Source organism: Squalius cephalus, assembly GCF_949319135.1.
Source record: "Squalius cephalus genome assembly, chromosome: 9".
NCBI lineage: Eukaryota > Metazoa > Chordata > Actinopteri > Cypriniformes > Leuciscidae > Squalius > Squalius cephalus.
This window is the reverse complement of record NC_137130.1, coordinates 3,453,704-3,472,756: the sequence shown is the minus strand read 5'-3', so window position 1 is coordinate 3,472,756 and position 19,053 is coordinate 3,453,704. Positions and strand designations below refer to the sequence as shown.

The 19,053-nt window shown below is 38.6% G+C and overlaps 2 protein-coding genes across 2 annotated transcripts; both read right to left on the bottom strand.

Moving 5' to 3' along the window:
* Positions 1-1,615: 1,615 nt before the first annotated feature.
* Positions 1,616-6,553, bottom strand: LOC307164735 (proteinase-activated receptor 1-like; the record flags this gene model as incomplete). The annotated part of the gene is made up of 5 exons (XM_079881795.1): positions 1,616-2,634; positions 4,463-4,576; positions 4,796-4,861; positions 5,623-5,763; positions 6,490-6,553. 5 exons carry the CDS (start codon positions 6,551-6,553, stop codon positions 1,616-1,618), a joined length of 1,404 nt encoding a protein of 467 aa, XP_079737921.1.
* A 5,871-nt stretch (positions 6,554-12,424) lies between these two features.
* On the bottom strand, positions 12,425-18,123 carry LOC307164660 (proteinase-activated receptor 1-like; the record flags this gene model as incomplete). The annotated part of the gene is made up of 2 exons (XM_079881694.1): positions 18,096-18,123; positions 12,425-13,455 (listed from the first exon to the last, which is right to left on the bottom strand). The coding sequence occupies exon 2, from the start codon at positions 13,430-13,432 to the stop codon at positions 12,425-12,427; it is 1,008 nt and encodes a 335-aa protein (XP_079737820.1). The 5' UTR covers positions 13,433-13,455; positions 18,096-18,123.
* Between the last annotated feature and the right edge of the window lie 930 nt (positions 18,124-19,053).

The window sequence follows — 19,053 nt, the reverse complement described above, 5'->3', positions numbered from 1 at the left end:
GATTTTCTGTTTTCGTCATGAATTTAAAGAGAATTAGCTCTATAGCTAAAGGGAGAAAGTCCACCGCCAGAGTCATGTGACCTTACCTGGGACATGCCTTCCAGAACAATGTGCACAATCTATGTATGCACACGTTTTGGTGTAATTGACTTTAGGAAATAGCTAGATATCTAATGCATTAAACACAATGGCATATGTGTTTACCAGAATAGTATACGTTGTTAGTTTATTTACATTGGGTAGACATATGGATTAACACTGCTATATTGCTCAATCACAGCCTCTGTGCAAATGCAGAACCAAAATATATAAAATCAATAATCATTTGGCGTCAGTCAAATGGTAGGCTATTACAGGTTTTATTTATTATGATTATATTTCATTTATTAATATAGATGGATATGGGTGAAATACATTATATACATATACAGTATGTATGATAAAGAAATTGCCTACAGACAATATATTATGCATTATAAACAGTGCTCCAAAACCTTCACTGATTTAACACAGTAGCTACATATTGTCAATATAGTGCATGATATATAATTAAGTTGAATAATATATGAGTGCATACAGAGAAGTTACTAACACACTAACACATCATGTAGAAACACTTCATTCCATATCGGTTAATACTGGCAGATAAGTACAGTGTAAAGAACTTGTCAATCAAGAATATGGCAGTTGTTTTAAAGGTGTGGTATAATGCACTTTTCACAAGATGTAAAATAAGTCTCTGATGTCCCCAGAGTGTGTATGTGAAGTTTTAGCTCAAAATACCCCACAGATATTTTTATATAGCATGTTAAAATTGACACTTTTTGAGGGTGAGCAAAAGCGCACCGTTTTGTGTCTGTTCCTTTAAATGCAAATGAGCTGCTGCTCCCGGCACAGGGGGCGGAGCTTCAAGAGCTTGTGTCCTTTTACCTCACGCACACATGCACTGAAAATGTCAAAAACTTTTAGCCTTTTATGTTCAAACCGGAGTCAGACAATGATGGAGAGACTCAAGAAGAAGTGACAACATGTAGAAGCAACAGGACATTTCTGAATGGTTAGTTGATGAATTTATGAAGCTTATGTATAGATATATTCTAGTAATTGATTAGCATTTTCTGTCTTGATACTCTATAAATCGTGTTCAGGGGGCAGGGTTTATGTAAATTATAGTTTTGGTGATGTCACTAACCCGGGAGGAATGTTGTGTAGTCCCTACCAGCCGTTTGTTGTAGTCCATAAAAAGTGATTTCTTTAAAAGCAAATAACTCCCTTTGCTTTGAGCGTTGTAGCGTTGAACTTTGAACTTTGAGCGTGTGTGTCTGTGTGAGGTAAAAGGACACAAGCTGTTGAAGCTCCGCCCCCTGTGCCGGGAGCAGCAGCTCATTTGCATTTAAAGGAACACACACAAAACGGTGCGCTTTTGCTCACCCTCAAAAAGTGACAATTCTAACATGCTATATAAAAATATCTGTGGGGTATTTTGATGTTGTTTATGCTCAAACAGCAACATTACACACTAACTAAAGTTAGAAAAGTGAAATCAAAACCACCCCTTTGGGAGAGATCTTTAAGAGACTTTTGTTTTCTATTGTGCTGCTGTAGTGAGAGCATTTCATGTGTTTGTTGTTTTCGCTCTTTTTGCCTTTCTGCACCAAAACACAGATCTCATTTGCTGTCTGCACTGAGACGAGCCGTAGTAGTACAGAAGAGGGTCCAGAAAAACACTTGCGCTCCCCAAACACACAGCCAACAGGTAAACAGCATATGATGAATCTCCCTCCCCAATGTTTCTTCTTGTAGCTAAACCAACATAGTGGTACAACAGGATGCCATTGGTTGGAGCAAAACACAACACAAACTCAATCAGCACAGCAATAGTCATAATCACAGCTTTCCTTCGAATGCCTGAAGGTGATGATGATGTTGTTAAGCATTCAGACTTTGCACTGAGTACATATATGATAGTAAAGTAGCTCACTAAGGTAATAACCAGTGGCAAGAAGAAGTAGAGGCAGGAGAGAATGGAGAATAGGTACACATAATACAGCCTTGAAGGGTCGTTTTGGCGCAGTACATCATGACAAGTGACGCCCACATCCTCAACCTTGAGCGTTTGTCTCATTGAGAGAAGTGGCACCGTACCAGCGATCGCCAGAAGCCAGACCAGCACACACACACACATGGCTTTCCTTGCGCTCCTCCAGGTTTGAGAGGTGATGGGAAGCGCCACAGCCAGCAGTCTGTCCACACTTATGCACATCATCAGAAGTATGGAGCAGTACATGTAGCAGTAGTAAGCAGCACTGAGCACACGACACGCCACCTCACCGAACACCCAATCTGAAGCGTTCAGCTGGTAGTGGATCTTCAGAGGCAGCAACAGGGCGAAGAACAGGTCCACACACGCCAGGTGAGACATGTAGATCACAGCTGGTTTCTTCACTTTAATCCTACAGGTGAACGTCACCAAGGCCAAAGCGTTCAGGGGCAAACTAATGAGGATGACGAAGATGTAGAACGAGGGCATGACGCGCGTGACCATCAAGCCTTTGAGAAAGTCAACAGACTTGCCTGAGATGTTCCACATCACGGGACTTTCTCGTCGCGTTTTGGAATCCATAAGAGAAATATCTGTAAACCAGCACAAAACACAATTAGTGAAGGTCATATACTATTAAAACAAAAAAAAGTAAGCATTAAATACACCCCTAAACCCTACCATCATTGGGGTGTAAGCGGACTGTACAAAAACTTTTATGAATGAAATTATACGAGTTTAAACACATAAGCCACCAGTTCTGCAAAACGTAAATACAAATTGTCATGAGATTGTGTTGCATATTACTGTTATACGTTGTTGAAGAGTTCGGGTTAGAGAGGCAAGGATGCAGAATGCAGTCAGAATCTGTAATCAATACAAAAGACCATTAGTGAAAACTCTCATAACACCACCAGAGAATAATCAGGAGAAAACATTTGGACACATTTGAGAAAAGGCTTTCTTTGCTTTTTATCCGATACAAATTATAGTAGCCTAGGCCTGCTGGTACAAGGTATGATACTAAATTCAGTCTGTTCATCATATAAAGCGATCACTTCTCTTTAGAAAATTTTGATCAAACTGCTCAAAAAAACATGCTTGACAAAAGCATGGATAAGATCTAGGGGTGGAACGGTACATGTATTCGTATTGAACCGAAACGGTACGGGCGTCACGGTTTGGTGCATGAATATACACGGAGAATACACGGTATAAAAATAAATAAAACTTGCGTGCAATTTAATTAATGTAATGCAGAACTACTGTTAGATACGCGGGTTATTTAGGGACACCTAATTTGTAGCCCCGCCTTAGCTCTGAAGCAGGCTGCGATGTAAAGATTGCAATGCTGGAATATGTTGTGTATGTGTGTGTGTGAGTGAGAGGCGCAGGCACGCTCGAACAGTGGAAACATAAAAACATACTCCGTCATTTTGTTCATACGGGACATCATTCAAACTGCAAAGTGTTTACTTATATTTGTGTACACTCGCAATATAAAACAACATTGTGCTTTTGTCAAACTGTAACCTAGAACTGTCACCCAACCAAAATCACACACACACACACACACACACACACACACACACACACACACACACACACACACACACACACACACACACACTGTTTAAAAGCAGAAAATATTTATCCAAACCCATTTAAAAACAGTCTGTCGGTGCCGTCTTTTGGACATTCATCACATTGCATTGGTTTTCATTTCTTATCCTCAATCAGAGCACTAATCTGTTTATTTTTAAGTTACACATTCTACATTGATTAAATAGAAAATCAAATGTGTTTTTAATGGTAGTATTATTTTATACAGAAATAAATTATTTATAATTAAGATGAGAATAAAGTTAGTGTTAATAAAAATTTTAAGGAAAACAAATATATTGATCTGAAATATAGCAAATTAATTTTAAATTAATTCAGGTACAATTACCAAACATATCTCAAGGTCTGTTTGTCTTTTTATTAATTTAATTAATAAACTAATTATATAAAAACTATTGTCAGTGCACTACAAATAAACTGGTTCTATGCCTTTACTTTATTAATAAAACTTATTTAAAAAATACAAGGCTTAGGCGGAACAGCCTGAGACATGCACAATAAAAAAAAATTGCCTTCTGCATTTTTGTTTTGCTTTTCCCTCCATTGTACCGAACTCGTACCGAACCGTGATGTCTGAACCGAGGTATGAACCGAACCGTGATGTCTGTGTACGGTTCCACCCCAAAAAAGATTCTAAATGTACTGGTCCAATTTTATGATGAGGATGCAGGCAGTGTGAAAACACAGCACCTTGCCAAGGGACTATTTATCAAAATGTTCTCCCAGGGGAGCACACCCCTGGATCCCGCTTGACAATTATGTTGATCAGGGCATATATCTTGGCTTAGGGACACTTACCTCCCAGGGGAAAAAGTTCAGGCTCAGGAATTTTTTCTACTATCACCTCTGAGTCTGGCCTCATGAACCTTGTGGCTTCCATCATGGCAGTAATACCCCACCAGTTGCCAGAATCTGTAAGCAGCACAAAACACAATGAGTTAAGGTCATATACTATTAAAACATACAATTATTTTAAAAAAAGTAAGCATGAGATCCACCCCTAAACCTTCTCATCACTGGGGTGTAAGCGGACTGTACAAAAACTTTTATGAATGAAATTATAGACCAACTTGATGGTGAGTAATTAATGACAGAATTTGCATTTTTGGTTGAACTAACTCTTTAAATTACCTCGGGTACTTTCGAAACTTGTGGCTTCCATCACACGTACAGTAATACCCGGAGAGAAGTCAGAATCTGTAACCAGCACAAAACACAGTGAGTGAAGGTCATATACTATTAAAACATACAATACAAAAAACATACAAAAAAGTAAGCATGAGATCCACCCCTAAACATTACCATCACTGGGGTGTAAGCGGACCGTACAAAAACTTTTATGAATGAAATTATACGAGTTTATACACATCAATTCTGCAAAACGTAAATACAAATTGTCATGAGATTGTATTGCATATTACTGTTATCCGTTGTTGAAGAGTTCGGGTTAGAGAAGCAAGGATGCGGAATGCAGTCAGAATCTGCAATCAATACAAAAGAGCATTAGTGAAAGCTCTCATAACACCACTAGAGAATAATCAGGAGAAAACATTTGAACACATTTGAGAAAAGGCTTTCTTTGCTTTTTATCCGAAACAAATCATAGTAGCCTAGGCCTGCTGGTACAAAGTATGATACTAAATTCAATCTGTTCATCATATAAAGCGATCACTCTCTTTAGAAAATTTTGACCAAACTGCTCAATTCATGTGGATTACTTTTATGATCTTTTTATGAACTTATTGAAGCATCAAATTGGTAGTTGTGTAGCTGTCAATAGAAGGACAGAGAGGTCTCAGATGTGTTTTAACAGGGATATAGGTCTATAGATAATTAACAAACTAAACTTTTTAGCAAACATTCTGGAATCCAACTTATTAATAGGCACAGCTGAAAGTGAAACATACTGCACATACAATGAAAACGTTAAATCACATAAAATGCCGCGTTTCCATTACCCAACGTCCCATGTGAAACTGGCGTTATGTCGAAGTGGTATAGGCTACTACCGGCCCAGTTTATGAGCGACCCACCTGGATTTATCACGATTTTCTTGACTTGATCCCTCATATCAATAATGCACAGACAGCAGTCAGAATCTGTAACCCGCACAAAACACAATGAGTGAAGGTCATATAGAGTAGGCTACTATTACAACATACAGTTGTTTAAAAAAAAAAAAAAAATGAGATCCACCCCTGAACATTATACCACCGGTGTAAGCGGACCGTACAACATTTTTTATGAATGAAATTATACGAGTTTATACACATAAGACACAAATTCTGCAAAACGTAAATACAAATTGTCATGAGATTGTGTTGCATATTACTGTTATACGTTGTTGAAGAGTTCGGGTTAGAGAAGCAAGGATGCAGAATGCAGTCAGAATCTGTAATCAATACAAAAGACCATTAGTGAAAGCTCTCATAACACCACCAGAGAATAATCAGAAGAAAACATTTGGACACATTTGAGAAAAGGCTTTCTTTGCTTTTAATCCGAAACAAATTATAGTAGCCTATGATACTAAATTCAATCTGTTCATAAAGCGATCCCGTCTCTAAAGAAAATTGATCAAACTGCTCAATTCATATGGATTACTTTTATTTATAGGCCTACTTTTTGAAGCATCAAATTGGTAGTTGTGTATTGTCAATGGAGCAATAGAAAGATCTCAGATTTCATCAAGAATATCTTAATTTGTGATCCGAAGAACAACTTGATGAGTAGCCTAATTAATGACAGCATTAGCATTTTTGGTTAACTCTTTAAATTATGCATCAAGTCACATTTTATGCATATTGATTTGATGATCTACTTACCGTTATTGTTGCCAGTGCACGTGTAAGCAATTACAGCTAAAAGCAAGATTATTTTAATCCCCATGATGATCATCTGTCTGTGTCTATCATCAGACGTTTACTCCAGAATCTACAGGCACTAGTGAATTAGCAGCATCCGATTTGTGAGCCAGAGCCAGTATGGCAAGCCGTTTTAACTTTTATTCATTTCCAGGATATGGATTGTTGATATCAAGAATTACATTTTTTGATATCAACAATTTACTTGTTGATATCAACAATTGAATTCTTGGTATCTAAAATGTAATTGTTGATATCTAAAATGTAATTGTTGATATCTGTAATTATATTTTCACTAGTGAAATGTCACCATAGGCTGCCATTCAAAATCAATTGTTGAAATCAAGAATTGATTTCTTACTAGTAGAAATATCATTTTTGATAATAATTACATTGTTACTAGTAAAAAGGCGAATTACTGATATCAATAATTAAATTGTCACTAGTTGAAAAAAGAAGCACTTTATAAAAGAAGCACTTTAGAAATAGTTAAAATTGCATTTATAAGGACTCATGGGATATTATACAAAATAATCCAAACTATAATAGCCTAGCCTACATATTTTTAAATTGTATCATATATTGCTGCCATAATAACCATTTCAAATTTGTACGTGCTTTCTTCTCTTTCCCATTTCTGTTCGCTGAGGTGGAGCTGCGATGAAATATTGTTCTTGTAAATACTTTCCAGCATTTCAGTAATAAAAGTTTACATCTTACGAACGGTGCTCGGCAATGATCAAAAAGGATTTAAAGGGGCTATATGTAGTTTTTCTACTAAAATGAATCCTTTTTTTATTGCCTGTGTGTGAAGGGGTTGTAATCTCACATTAAAATGATCCACTTGGCGGGTTTTGCTATTACCTCTGAAAGCAAGTATTCCTATTTCTATGTGAAGGCTCCGGGTCGGATTTACCGCGAAATCATGACTGTTGCACGCTCCTCTCGCCTCTCGCCTCTCGCCTCGTCTACTGACTTTGCACTCAACAGCGACGACACTGCAATTTATGACATGGACTTATGACTTATGCAACTTATGACATGTCTGCTAACACTAAGAAACGACCTGCTCCCAGCAAAACACAAACTCCAACACAAACTCCACATATTGATAAAAAAACAAAAAAACAAAAAAAAGTTTTATCTGCTGAAGCTCGTCAAACCAAACGTGAATCGGATCAACTTCAGACGAAAACAGGGATCAACATCGGCAGGGCTTTTGAATCAAAGTGACGGAGAAGAGGAAATAAGTGAAGGAGATGAGGAAAAAGAAGAATAAGTGAGGGATGAAGAGGAGGCTCCAGATTCAGAGAGAGGGACAGAGGCAGGGAGTGATCAGGAGGAGGAAGATGACAGAGAGGAAGAGGGTAGACCTGCAATTCCCCCTGGACCACATGGTATGTTTTTATTCTTCTTCCATATAAATTGCCTTACAGTAGGATAATATGTAATGCCACTTATATGCATTGGCTATGTCCATGTACTGTTCAATTGCATTAGATAATTATATTTGGCACTCTCCTCTTTCTTTTTTAAGATATATCAAAATGCAAAGGTGATGCAGAAGTGCAGCCTGATTTAAAGACATTCCCAAAGACACAACATGGAGCAGCAAAAAGAAGCTTCCACAGGGAGTGGTACAGTTCTCGGCCATGGCTTGAATATTCCATGTCTAAAGATGCAGCATACTGCTTTGCATGCAGACATTTTGCACATTTAAAAAACAGTGTATTCACATCAGAAAATGGCTATTCTAACTGGAAGAAGGCCACTTCTTAAGACAGTGGGTTTAGTGTACATGCCAGATCAGACACACATGTGAATGCGATGATTGCATGGAGTGAGTTCAAAAGAATGGCCAAGAAAAATACAACTGTCTTGGGAATGATGGGAGATGAAAATCAGAAACAAGTAATCGAAAATCAAAAGTACATTAAAACTTTGGCTGAAACCTTGCTGTTGACAGCCACTCAGAATATTTCCCAACGTGGCCATGATGAATCGGAAAACTAATCTAAAATCTCAAGGAAATTTCCCGTTTTTTGAGTTTTCCGATTCATCATGGCCACCCATGATGAATCTGAAAACTCAAAAAACGGGAAATTTCCTTGAGATTTTAGATCTTGTGAGTAAACATGATGCCTTAGTGAAAAAACGGCTGTCACAGGGTCCCAGAAATGCTAAATACACAAGCAAAAGCACTCAAAATGAGATTTTGAAGTGTTTAGCAGAAATGGTGAGAGAGGAAATTATAAAAGAGGTTAAAGAAAGTGAGCACTTTTCTTTTTTAGCGGATGAGACTAAAGACATTCAAAAAAAGGAGCAGCTGTCTCTGGTCGTAAGATATTATTATAATGGTGTGGTTCAGGAGAGCTTCCTTGAGTACCAGAAAGCAGAGCACTTAGATGCAGACTTAGATGTTTTTTCACTTTGCTGGAAAGACTGTACACATTCATGTCAGGCTCATATGTTCACATTAAGTGGATGGATGTTCAAAAAGAAATGTTCAGTGGTGGGGCACCACGAGAACTTCCAAGGCTAAGTGACACTAGATGGGCCTGTCGCTATGCTGCATGTAGAAACCTTATGGACAGGCTGCCTGCAGTAATAAGAGTGCTGGATGAAATTTCAGATGAGGCCAATCCACAGAGAGCTGTAGACGCAAGAGGACTACGTTCTCAAATTGATTTTAATTTCATAGGGCTCCTTGCAGTCTTCAGAAAAGTGCTAGGTGAAACCAAGTTTTTATCTGAGATGCTCCAGTCAACTAATGTGGACCTTACCAAAGCAGTTGACCTTACTGAAACCTTCAGACATTGGAAGATTATCGCAAAGAGGAGAGCTTTAATGACCTGTGGAGTACAGCAATTGACACATGCAATGGTTGCAACATTTCTACCATTGTCAAATCAAAAAGAACCAAACTACATGATACTCTTGTAACATCTACACTTGGACAGCAAACACATGTTGACAGCAAAGATGCCTTAAAAATAGGTTTATTCATTCCCATCATAGACTCAATGATCAGTGAAGTGGACAGGCGCTTTTCAAACTCTAGCAGCAAGATAATGAGGGGTATACAAGCTTTAAACCCATCAAACAATGACTTCTTAAAGGAAGAATTGGTTTTGTTAGTGGCTGAGGAATATGGCTCTGACTTGCAAGACTTGAAAACTGAGATACACCAGGCAAAAAGACTTCTTGAAAGAAACAGAGCAAATGGCAAAGTAAACCCGTCCAGTCTGACTGAGTTTGTGACGTTCTTGGTGCCTTTTAAAGAAGTTTTCTTTGAGCTTTTTCGCCTGTGCAAGATCGCTATTGTTTTGCCAGTGAGTACTGCTGGGTGTGAGCGAAGCTTTTCAACTTTAAAGCTTGTAAAAACTCACCTGCGCTCTTAAATTAAAAACTTTTGTAGTGTGTAAGGGCACGATTAAACAATAACTACTGTAGTTTAAAAGTGTTTTTGTGTTTGTTTTGTTAAAGCAATTCACATATAGGGATTCCCATGTACCGTCTACCCCTGCCACCCTGCCAAGACCTCTTGCCACCCCTTTGCCCCCCTATGTAAAATTTTCTAGATCCGCCACTGGTAACACCACATTACATAGGCTAAATGCAGTCAATGTAACGTTATCATGGTAGGAGCATGGAGCATTAGTTCAACGTCAAGCTGATAAAAGTAACCTATTATTGTAACGTTCGAGCACGCGCACGAGCACTCGCTTGTAAACGTATTGGTTGCAATCTGAAACATCACCGCTAGAGGCCGCTGAAAACTACATATAGCCCCTTTAAACAGTGGATTTTGAATCTCTTCTTGTAAACTCAGAGATGTGGATTCAGGCGGCAATTAAATTAGGCTACCACATGACCTGTTTGTCAAAAAACAGTAGGTACTAATTTGGCCAGGGATTTTTTCGCGGGTTGGGTGAGAAAAAAAACACATATTATGGATTCGGACGGCACTAAAATCACCAAATTACCCCTGTAAATGTTTAAAATATCGTACGAGCCCTTGAGAAACAATTAGCGTCCGAATAGGCCTACAGTAGCCTATGCTTTCACTGCCCTTTAAAAAAGCTCTTTAATTAAATTAATATAATAATATAATTAAAAATCTAACAACAAGCAGTGTAATGACAATTTTGTTCTTTGCATGAAAACACTTGAATTAGCCTAATTGAAAACTGTCTGGGTGTATTAAAACTTCTGAATTATATTCGTATAGTCCTGCAACAGTGATAAGGTAAAGCTAAGAGTGGTCCAGACCAACCTTCCGGACATTTGACAGAAGGTGGGCGGGGCAAAATGGCTCGATAGCGCCACCTATAAAAGTTCTATGGAGTGCGCCTCCCGCTAGGTTCCACGTACGTGTACGAAATTTGGTACATACATGTAATGACCTAATACCTAGAAAGTCATTAACAGACAGTTCAGACCAGTTGTGTGCCATTGTTCCAGCAATGTTTACTGGAAAGACTGCATTTCCCTAAGTGTAGATAAGTTTTCTGTTTTCTTCATGAATTTAAAGAGAATTAGCTCTATAGCTAAAGGGAGAAAGTCCACCGCCAGAGTCATGTGACCTTACCTGGGACACGCCTTCCAGAACAATGTGCACAATCTATGTATGCACACGTTTTGGTGTAATTGACTTTAGGAAATAGCTAGATATCTAATGCATTAAACACAACGGCATATATATGTCTACCAGAATAGTATACATTGTTAGTTTATTTACATTGGGTAGACATATGGATTAACACTGCTATATTGCTCAATCACAGCCTCTGTGCAAATGCAGAACCAAAATATGTAAAATCAATAATCATTTGGCGTCAGTCAAATGGTAGGCTATTACAGGTTTTATTTATTATGATTATATTTCATTTATTAGATGGATATGGGTGAAATACATTATATACATATATGTATGATAAGGAAATTGCCTACAGATAATATATTATGCATTATAAACAGTGCTCCAAAACCTTCACTGATTCAACACAGTAGCTACATATTGTCAATATAGTGCATGATATATAATTAAATTGAATAATATATGAGTGCATACAGAGAAGTTACTAACACACTAACACATCATGTAGGAACACTTCATTCCATATCGGTTAATACTGGCAGAAAAGTACAGTGTAAAGAACTTGTCAAGCAAGAATATGGCAGTTGTTTTAAAGGTGTGGTATAATTCCCTTTTCACAAGATGTAAAATAAGTCTCTGATGTCCCCAGAGTGTGTATGTGAAGTTTTAGCTCAAAATACCCCACAGATATTTTTATATAGCATGTTAAAATTGACACTTTTTGAGGGTGAGTAAAAGCGCCCGTTTTGTGTCTGTTCCTTTAAATGCAAATGAGCTGCTGCTCCCGGCACAGGGGGCGGAGCTTCAAGAGATCGTGTCCTTTTACCTCACACACACATGCGCTGAAAATGTCAAAAACTTTTAGCCTTTTATGTTCAAACCGGAGTCAGACAATGATGGAGAGACTCGAGAAGAAGTGACAACATGTAGAAGCAACAGAACATTTCTGAATAGTTAGTTGATGAATTTATGAAGCTTATGTATAGTTATATTCTAGTAATTGATTAGCACTTTCTGTCTTGATACTCTATAAATCATGTTCAGGGGGCGGGGTTAATGTAAATTATAGCATTTAAAGGAACACACACAAAATGGTGCGCTTTTGCTCACCCTCAAAAAGTGACAATTTTAACATGTTATATAAAAATATCTGTGGGCTATTTTGATGTTGTTTATGCTCAAACAGCAACATTACACACTCACTAAAGTTAGAAAAGTGAAATCAAAACCACCCCTTTAAGAGAGATCTTTAAGAGACTTTTGTTTTCTATTGTGCTGCTGTATAGTCAGAGCATTTCATGTGTTTGCTGTTTTCGCTCTTTTTGCCTTTCTGCACCAAAACACAGATCTCATTTGCTGTCTGCACTGAGACGAGCCGTAGTAGTACAGAAGAGGGTCCAGAAAAACACTTGCGCTCCCCAAACACACAGCCAACAGGTAAACAGCATATGATGAATCTCCCTCCCCGATGTTTCTTCTTGTAGCTAAACCAACATAGTGGTACAACAGGATGCCATTGGTTGGAGCAAAACACAACACAAACTCAATCAGCACAGCAATAGTCATAATCACAGCTTTCCTTCGAATGCCTGAAGGTGATGATGATGTTGTTAAGCATTCAGACTTTGCACTGAGTACATATATGATAGTAAAGTAGCTCACTAAGGTAACAACCAGTGGCAAGAAGAAGTAGAGGCAGGAGAGAATGGAGAATAGGTACACATAATACAGCCTTGAAGGGTCGTTTTGGCGCAGTACATCATGACAAGTGACGCCCACGTCCTCAACCTTGAGCGTTTGTCTCATTGAGAGAAGTGGCACCGTACCAGCGAGCGCCAGAAGCCAGACCAGCACACACACACACGTGGCTTTCCTTGCGCTCCTCCAGGTTTGAGAGGTGATGGGAAGCGCCACAGCCAGCAGTCTGTCCACACTTATGCACATCATCAGAAGTATGGAGCAGTACATGTAGCAGTAGTAAGCAGCACTGAGCACACGACACGCCACCTCACCGAACACCCAATCTGAAGCGTTCAGCTGGTAGTGGATCTTCAGAGGCAGCAACAGGGTGAAGAACAGGTCCACACACGCCAGGTGAGACATGTAGATCACAGCTGGTTTCTTCACTTTAATCCTACAGGTGAACGTTACCAAGGCCAAAGCGTTCAGGGGCAAACTAATCAGGATGACGAAGATGTAGAACAAGGGCATGACGCGCGTGACCATCAAGCCTTTGAGAAAGTCAACAGACTTGCCTGAGATGTTCCACATCACAGGTATTTCTCGTCGCATTTTGGAATCCATAAGTGAAATATGCTGACAGCAATCTGTAAACCAGCACAAAACACAAAGAGTGAAGGTCATATACTATTAAAACAAAAAAAGTAAGCATTAAATACACCCCTAAACCTTACCATCATTGGGGTGTAAGCGGACTGTACAAAAACTTTTATGAATGAAATTATACGAGTTTAAACACATAAGCCACCAGTTCTGCAAAACGTAAATACAAATTGTCATGAGATTGTGTTGCATATTACTGTTATCCGTTGTTGAAGAGTTCGGGTTAGAGAAGCAAGGATGCGGAATGCAGTCAGAATCTGTAATCAACACAAAAGACCATTAGTGAAAACTCTCATAACACCACTAGAGAATAATCAGGAGAAAACATTTGGACACATTTGAGAAAAGGCTTTCTTTGCTTTTTATCCGATACAAATTATAGTAGCCTAGGCCTGCTGGTACAAGGTATGATACTAAATTCAGTCTGTTCATCATATAAAGCGATCACTTCTCTTTAGAAAAATTTGATCAAACTGCTCAATTCATAGTTTTATGATCTCTTTATGTACTTTTTGAAGCATCAAATTGGTAGTTGTGTAGCTGTCAATAGAAGGACAGAAAGGTCTCAGATTTCATCAAAAAGATCTTAATTTGTGATGCGAAGACCAACTTGATGGTGAGTAATTAATGACAGAATTTGCATTTTTGGTTGAACTAACTCCCAGGCCTGATAGCGCTCCGGCGCCACGCCGGATTTCCGGCGTACAGACGTGTCTGCGAAAAAAAATAATTATGTTCGCGTTCGCGTGATCTGACAATTCCCAAGATCTGAGCATTGACAGTATATAAACTGGACACAGCGACCCCATAGGTTTCAACGGAGAAAAGTGAAGCAAATTAGAAGCACTCACTTCCTGATGCCTGAGCGTACTGCGCAGACTCAAACTGAGCTTGACGTGGATGTGACGTGAGCAACCTGTCTGACAGTTGTAAGTCTTCTAGTAGCTGTGCCAAGCGAAATCTGAATCATTCCCTTCCGAATCTTGCAGAGACGGAGAGCGTGAGTAGGAGCTGTCCATGAGCTAGGAGCAGGAGCAACTTTATGATTCTCTATGGGCTTCTCCCTTGACTTTATCGGACTTTATGCCTCCACGTCCCCCCGATTGACTGTGAGCTTCTCTTCCTGTCTATACGGTAATTTCCAGAGAGTCGCGTGGTTATGACGCAATCGTTAGCCTACTTTTACAAAAACTGCTTCTACGGGGCCATAACGTAAGATACAAGGTAATGGAGCTTTTTATACATTGTCGTGTTTCTTTAGAAATAAACAATGGACAAATGGAGTCTTTAAACGCCTCAGATGTAAAGATATTCACTGTCAAAGTGATGCCAAAATGAATGGGAGTCAATGGAATGCTAACAGCAGGTGAAGGCTTGTTAGCCAATGGCGGCCTCCGGGAGTGGTACGCTATTCGCGAGCTCGATTACCCCCCTGGATCTGAGAGGCGCTTTCACTAAACCACACCAGTAAGCCTACTTCAGCCAATCGGTAATAGGGTAGGGGCTGGTCTTGGGTTTTGGCCAATCAGATTGATTCAGCAGTCACTCCACGTGCAAATTTGTTTTGTGTTTCCCATACACTACGAATGTGTTTCCCACACTGGCAGCGCGAAACGTAGCCAAAGTCATGGAGTGCAACTTTATGAAGCCAGGGAAGACACCAAACTTGTCGATAAAGGCATAAAGAATAAATGGTGCTGGTCTTGGATAGAGGAGGTGGGTAGAGACAAAAAGCCATTTGGAAGCTGGTGTCAAAACTCTGGCAACCAGGAGCATGTTTCTGCACTTTGTGCGCAAGAAAAATATTATATGTAACTAGCGGGAAAAAAGTGCTGCCACGGCACGAGTTAGACCCTAGTCATCAAGCAGCTATCCGAGCAATTCAACACACCTCACGTTTGCCGGGGGCAACAGCCACAGCAGATATCCGACCCTCAATGACCAATTGCGTGGCTGGGGAAAAATTCGCTTGTGCTCCTTCATTGCCGAGTTTGATCTGTCGTTTACAATCGCTCATCCACTCGTCACTTTGTGTCAGAAATTAGCGGAGGATAAACTCGCTCTTACGCATCTGTCTGTCTCGAGGCAGCATGCGGGCTATCTTATTACACACGGCATCTCGCCAGAATTTAAAAGAAATCTGTCCGACAAGCTTAATAATAACATGTTTTCACTTAACATTGATGAGGTCACGGACAAAAGCATGGATAAGATCTAGGGGTGGAATGGTACATGTATTCGTATTGAACCGAAACGGTACGGGCGTCACGGTTTGGTGCATGAATATACACGGAGAATACACGGTATAAAAATAAATAAAACTCGCGTGCAATTTAATTAATGTAATGCAGAACTACTGTTAGATACGCGGGTTATTTAGGGACACCTAATCTGTAGCCCCACCTTAGCTCTGAAGCAGGCTGCGATGTAAAGACTGCAATGCTGGAATATGTTGTGTGTGTGTGTGTGAGTGAGAGGCGCGGGCGCGCTCGAACAGTGGAAACATAAAAACATACTCCGTCATTTTGTTCATACGGGACATCATTCAAACTGCAAAGTGTTTACTTATACATATGCATAAGTTTAGACACCCATGCTAAAGTTGACTAAAAAGAGGAATAAAAAATCATCTTTTGGAAATTGAACTTAATGCCTTAATTTAAAAAAATAGGAAAAATCCAACCTTTAAGGACACCAATTTTCTTTGTGAATGAATAATGTATCGTAAATAAATAAATGTTCTTCCTTAAAATACAGGGTGCAATAGTTTGGACACCCCTATGTTAAATTCCCATAGAGGCAGGCAGATTTTTATTTTTAAGTATTTTTTTAAATTTTTTTTTTAGGATACTATGCATCCTGATAAAGTTCCCTTGGCCTTTGGAATTAAAATAGCCCCACATCATCACATAGCCTTCACCATACCTAGAGATTGGCATGGGGTACTTTCCATAAGATCATCTCTCAATGCAAATCAAACTAGCTATTAGGCTAACTGAAATAAAACCATGCCAATCTCTAGGTATGGTGAAGGCTATGTGATGATGTGGGGCTATTTTAATTCCAAAGGCCAAGGGAACTTTATCAGGATGCATAGTATCCTAAAAAAATAAAAATACTTAAAAATAAAAATCTGCCTGCCTCTATGGGAATTTAACATAGGGGTGTCCAAACTTATGCACCCTGTATTTTAAGGAAGAACATTTATTTATTTACGATACATTATTCATTCACAAAGAAAATTGGTGTCCTTAAAGGTTGGATTTTTCCACATTTTTTAAATTAAGGCATTAAGTTCAATTTCCAAAAGATGATTTTTTATTCCTCTTTTTAATCAACTTTAGTATGGGTGTCTAAACTTATGCATAGCACTGTATTTGTGTACACTCGCAATATAAAACAACATTGTGCTTTTGTCAAACTGTAAACTCTTGTCAAACTGTAACCTACAACTGTCACCCAACCAAAATCACACACACACACACACTGTTTAAAAGCAGAAAATATTTATCCAACCCCATTTAAAAACAGTCTGTCGGTGCCGTCTTTTGGACATTCATCACATTGCATTGGTTTTTATTTCTTATCCTCAATCAGAGCACTAATCTGTTTATTTTTAAGTTACACATTCTACATTGATTAAATAGAAAATCAAATGTGTTTTTAATGGTAGTATTATTTTATACAGAAATAAATTATTTATAATTAAGATGAGAATAAGTTAGTTAGTGTTAATTAAAATTTTAAGGAAAACAAATATATTGATCTGAAATATAGCAAATTAATTTTAAATTAAGGTACAATTACCAAAAATATCTCAAGGTCTTTTTGTCTTTTTATTAATTTAATTAATAAACTAATTATATAAAACTATTGTCAGTGCACTACAAATAAACTGGTTCTATGCCTTTACTTTATTAATAAAACTTATTTAAAAAATACAAGGCTTAGGCGGAACAGCCTGAGACATGCACAATAAAAAAAAATTGCCTTCTGCATTTTTGTTTTGCTTTTCCCTCCATTGTACCGAACTCGTACCGTAACCAAACCGTGATGTCTGAACCGAGGTATGAACCGAACCGAGGTATGAATCGAACCGTGACTTCTGTGTAGCCTACCGTTCCACCCCAAATAAGATTCTAAATGTACTGGTCCAATTTTATGATGAGGATGCAGGCAGTGTGAAAACAAGGGACTATTTATCAAAATGTTCCCCCAGGGGAGCACACCCCTGGATCCCGCTTGACAATTATGTTGATCAGGGCATATATCTTGTCTTAGGGACACTTACCTCCCAGGGGAAAAAGTTCAGGCTCAGGAATTTTTTCTACTATCACCTCTGAGTCTGGCCTCATGAACCTTGTGGCTTCCATCATGGCAGTAATACCCCACCAGTTGTCAGAATCTGTAACCAGCACAAAACACAATGAGTTAAGGTCATATACTATTAAAACATACAATTATTTTAAAAAAAGTAAGCATGAGATCCACCCCTAAACCTTCTCATCACTGGGGTGTAAGCGGACTGTACAAAAACTTTTATGAATGAAATTATAGACCAACTTGATGGTGAGTAATTAATGACAGAATTTGCATTTTTGGTTGAACTAACTCTTTAAATTACCTCGGGTACTTTCGAAACTTGTGGCTTCCATCACACGTACAGTAATACCCGGAGAGAAGTCAGAATCTGTAACCAGCACAAAACACAATGAGTGAAGGTCATATACTATTAAAACATACAATACAAAAAACATACAAAAAAGTAAGCATGAGATCCACCCCTAAACATTACCATCACTGGGGTGTAAGCGGACCGTACAAAAACTTTTATGAATGAAATTATACGAGTTTATACACATCAATTCTGCAAAACGTAAATACAAATTGTCATGAGATTGTGTTGCATATTACTGTTATACGTTGAAGAGTTCGGGTTAGAGAGGCAAGGATGCAGAATGCAGTCAGAATCTGCAATCAATACAAAAGACCATTAGTGAAAGCTCTCATAACACCACTAGAGAATAATCAGGAGAAAACATTTGAACACATTTGAGAAAAGGCTTTCTTTGCTTTTTATCCGAAACAAATCATATATAGCCTAGGCCTGCTGGTACAAAGTATGATACTAAATTCAATCTGTTCATCATATAAAGCGATCACATCTCTTTAGAAAATTTTGATCAAACTGCTCAATTCATGTGGATTACTTTTATGAACTTTTTGAAGCATCAAATTGGTAGTTGTGTAGCTGTCAATAGAAGGACAGAGAGGTCTCAGATGTGTTTTAACAGGGATATAGGCCTACAGATAATTAACAAACTAAACTTTTTAGCAAACATTCTGGAATCCAACTTATTAATAGGCACAGCTGAAAGTGAAACATACTGCACATACAATGAAAACGTTAAATGACATAAAATGCCGCGTTTCCATTACCCAATGTCCCATGTGAAACTGGCGTTATGTCGAAGTGGTATAGGCTACTACCGGCCCAGTTTATGAGCGACCCACCTGGATTTATCACGATTCTCTTGACTTGATCCCTCATATCAATAATGCACAGACAGCAGTCAGAATCT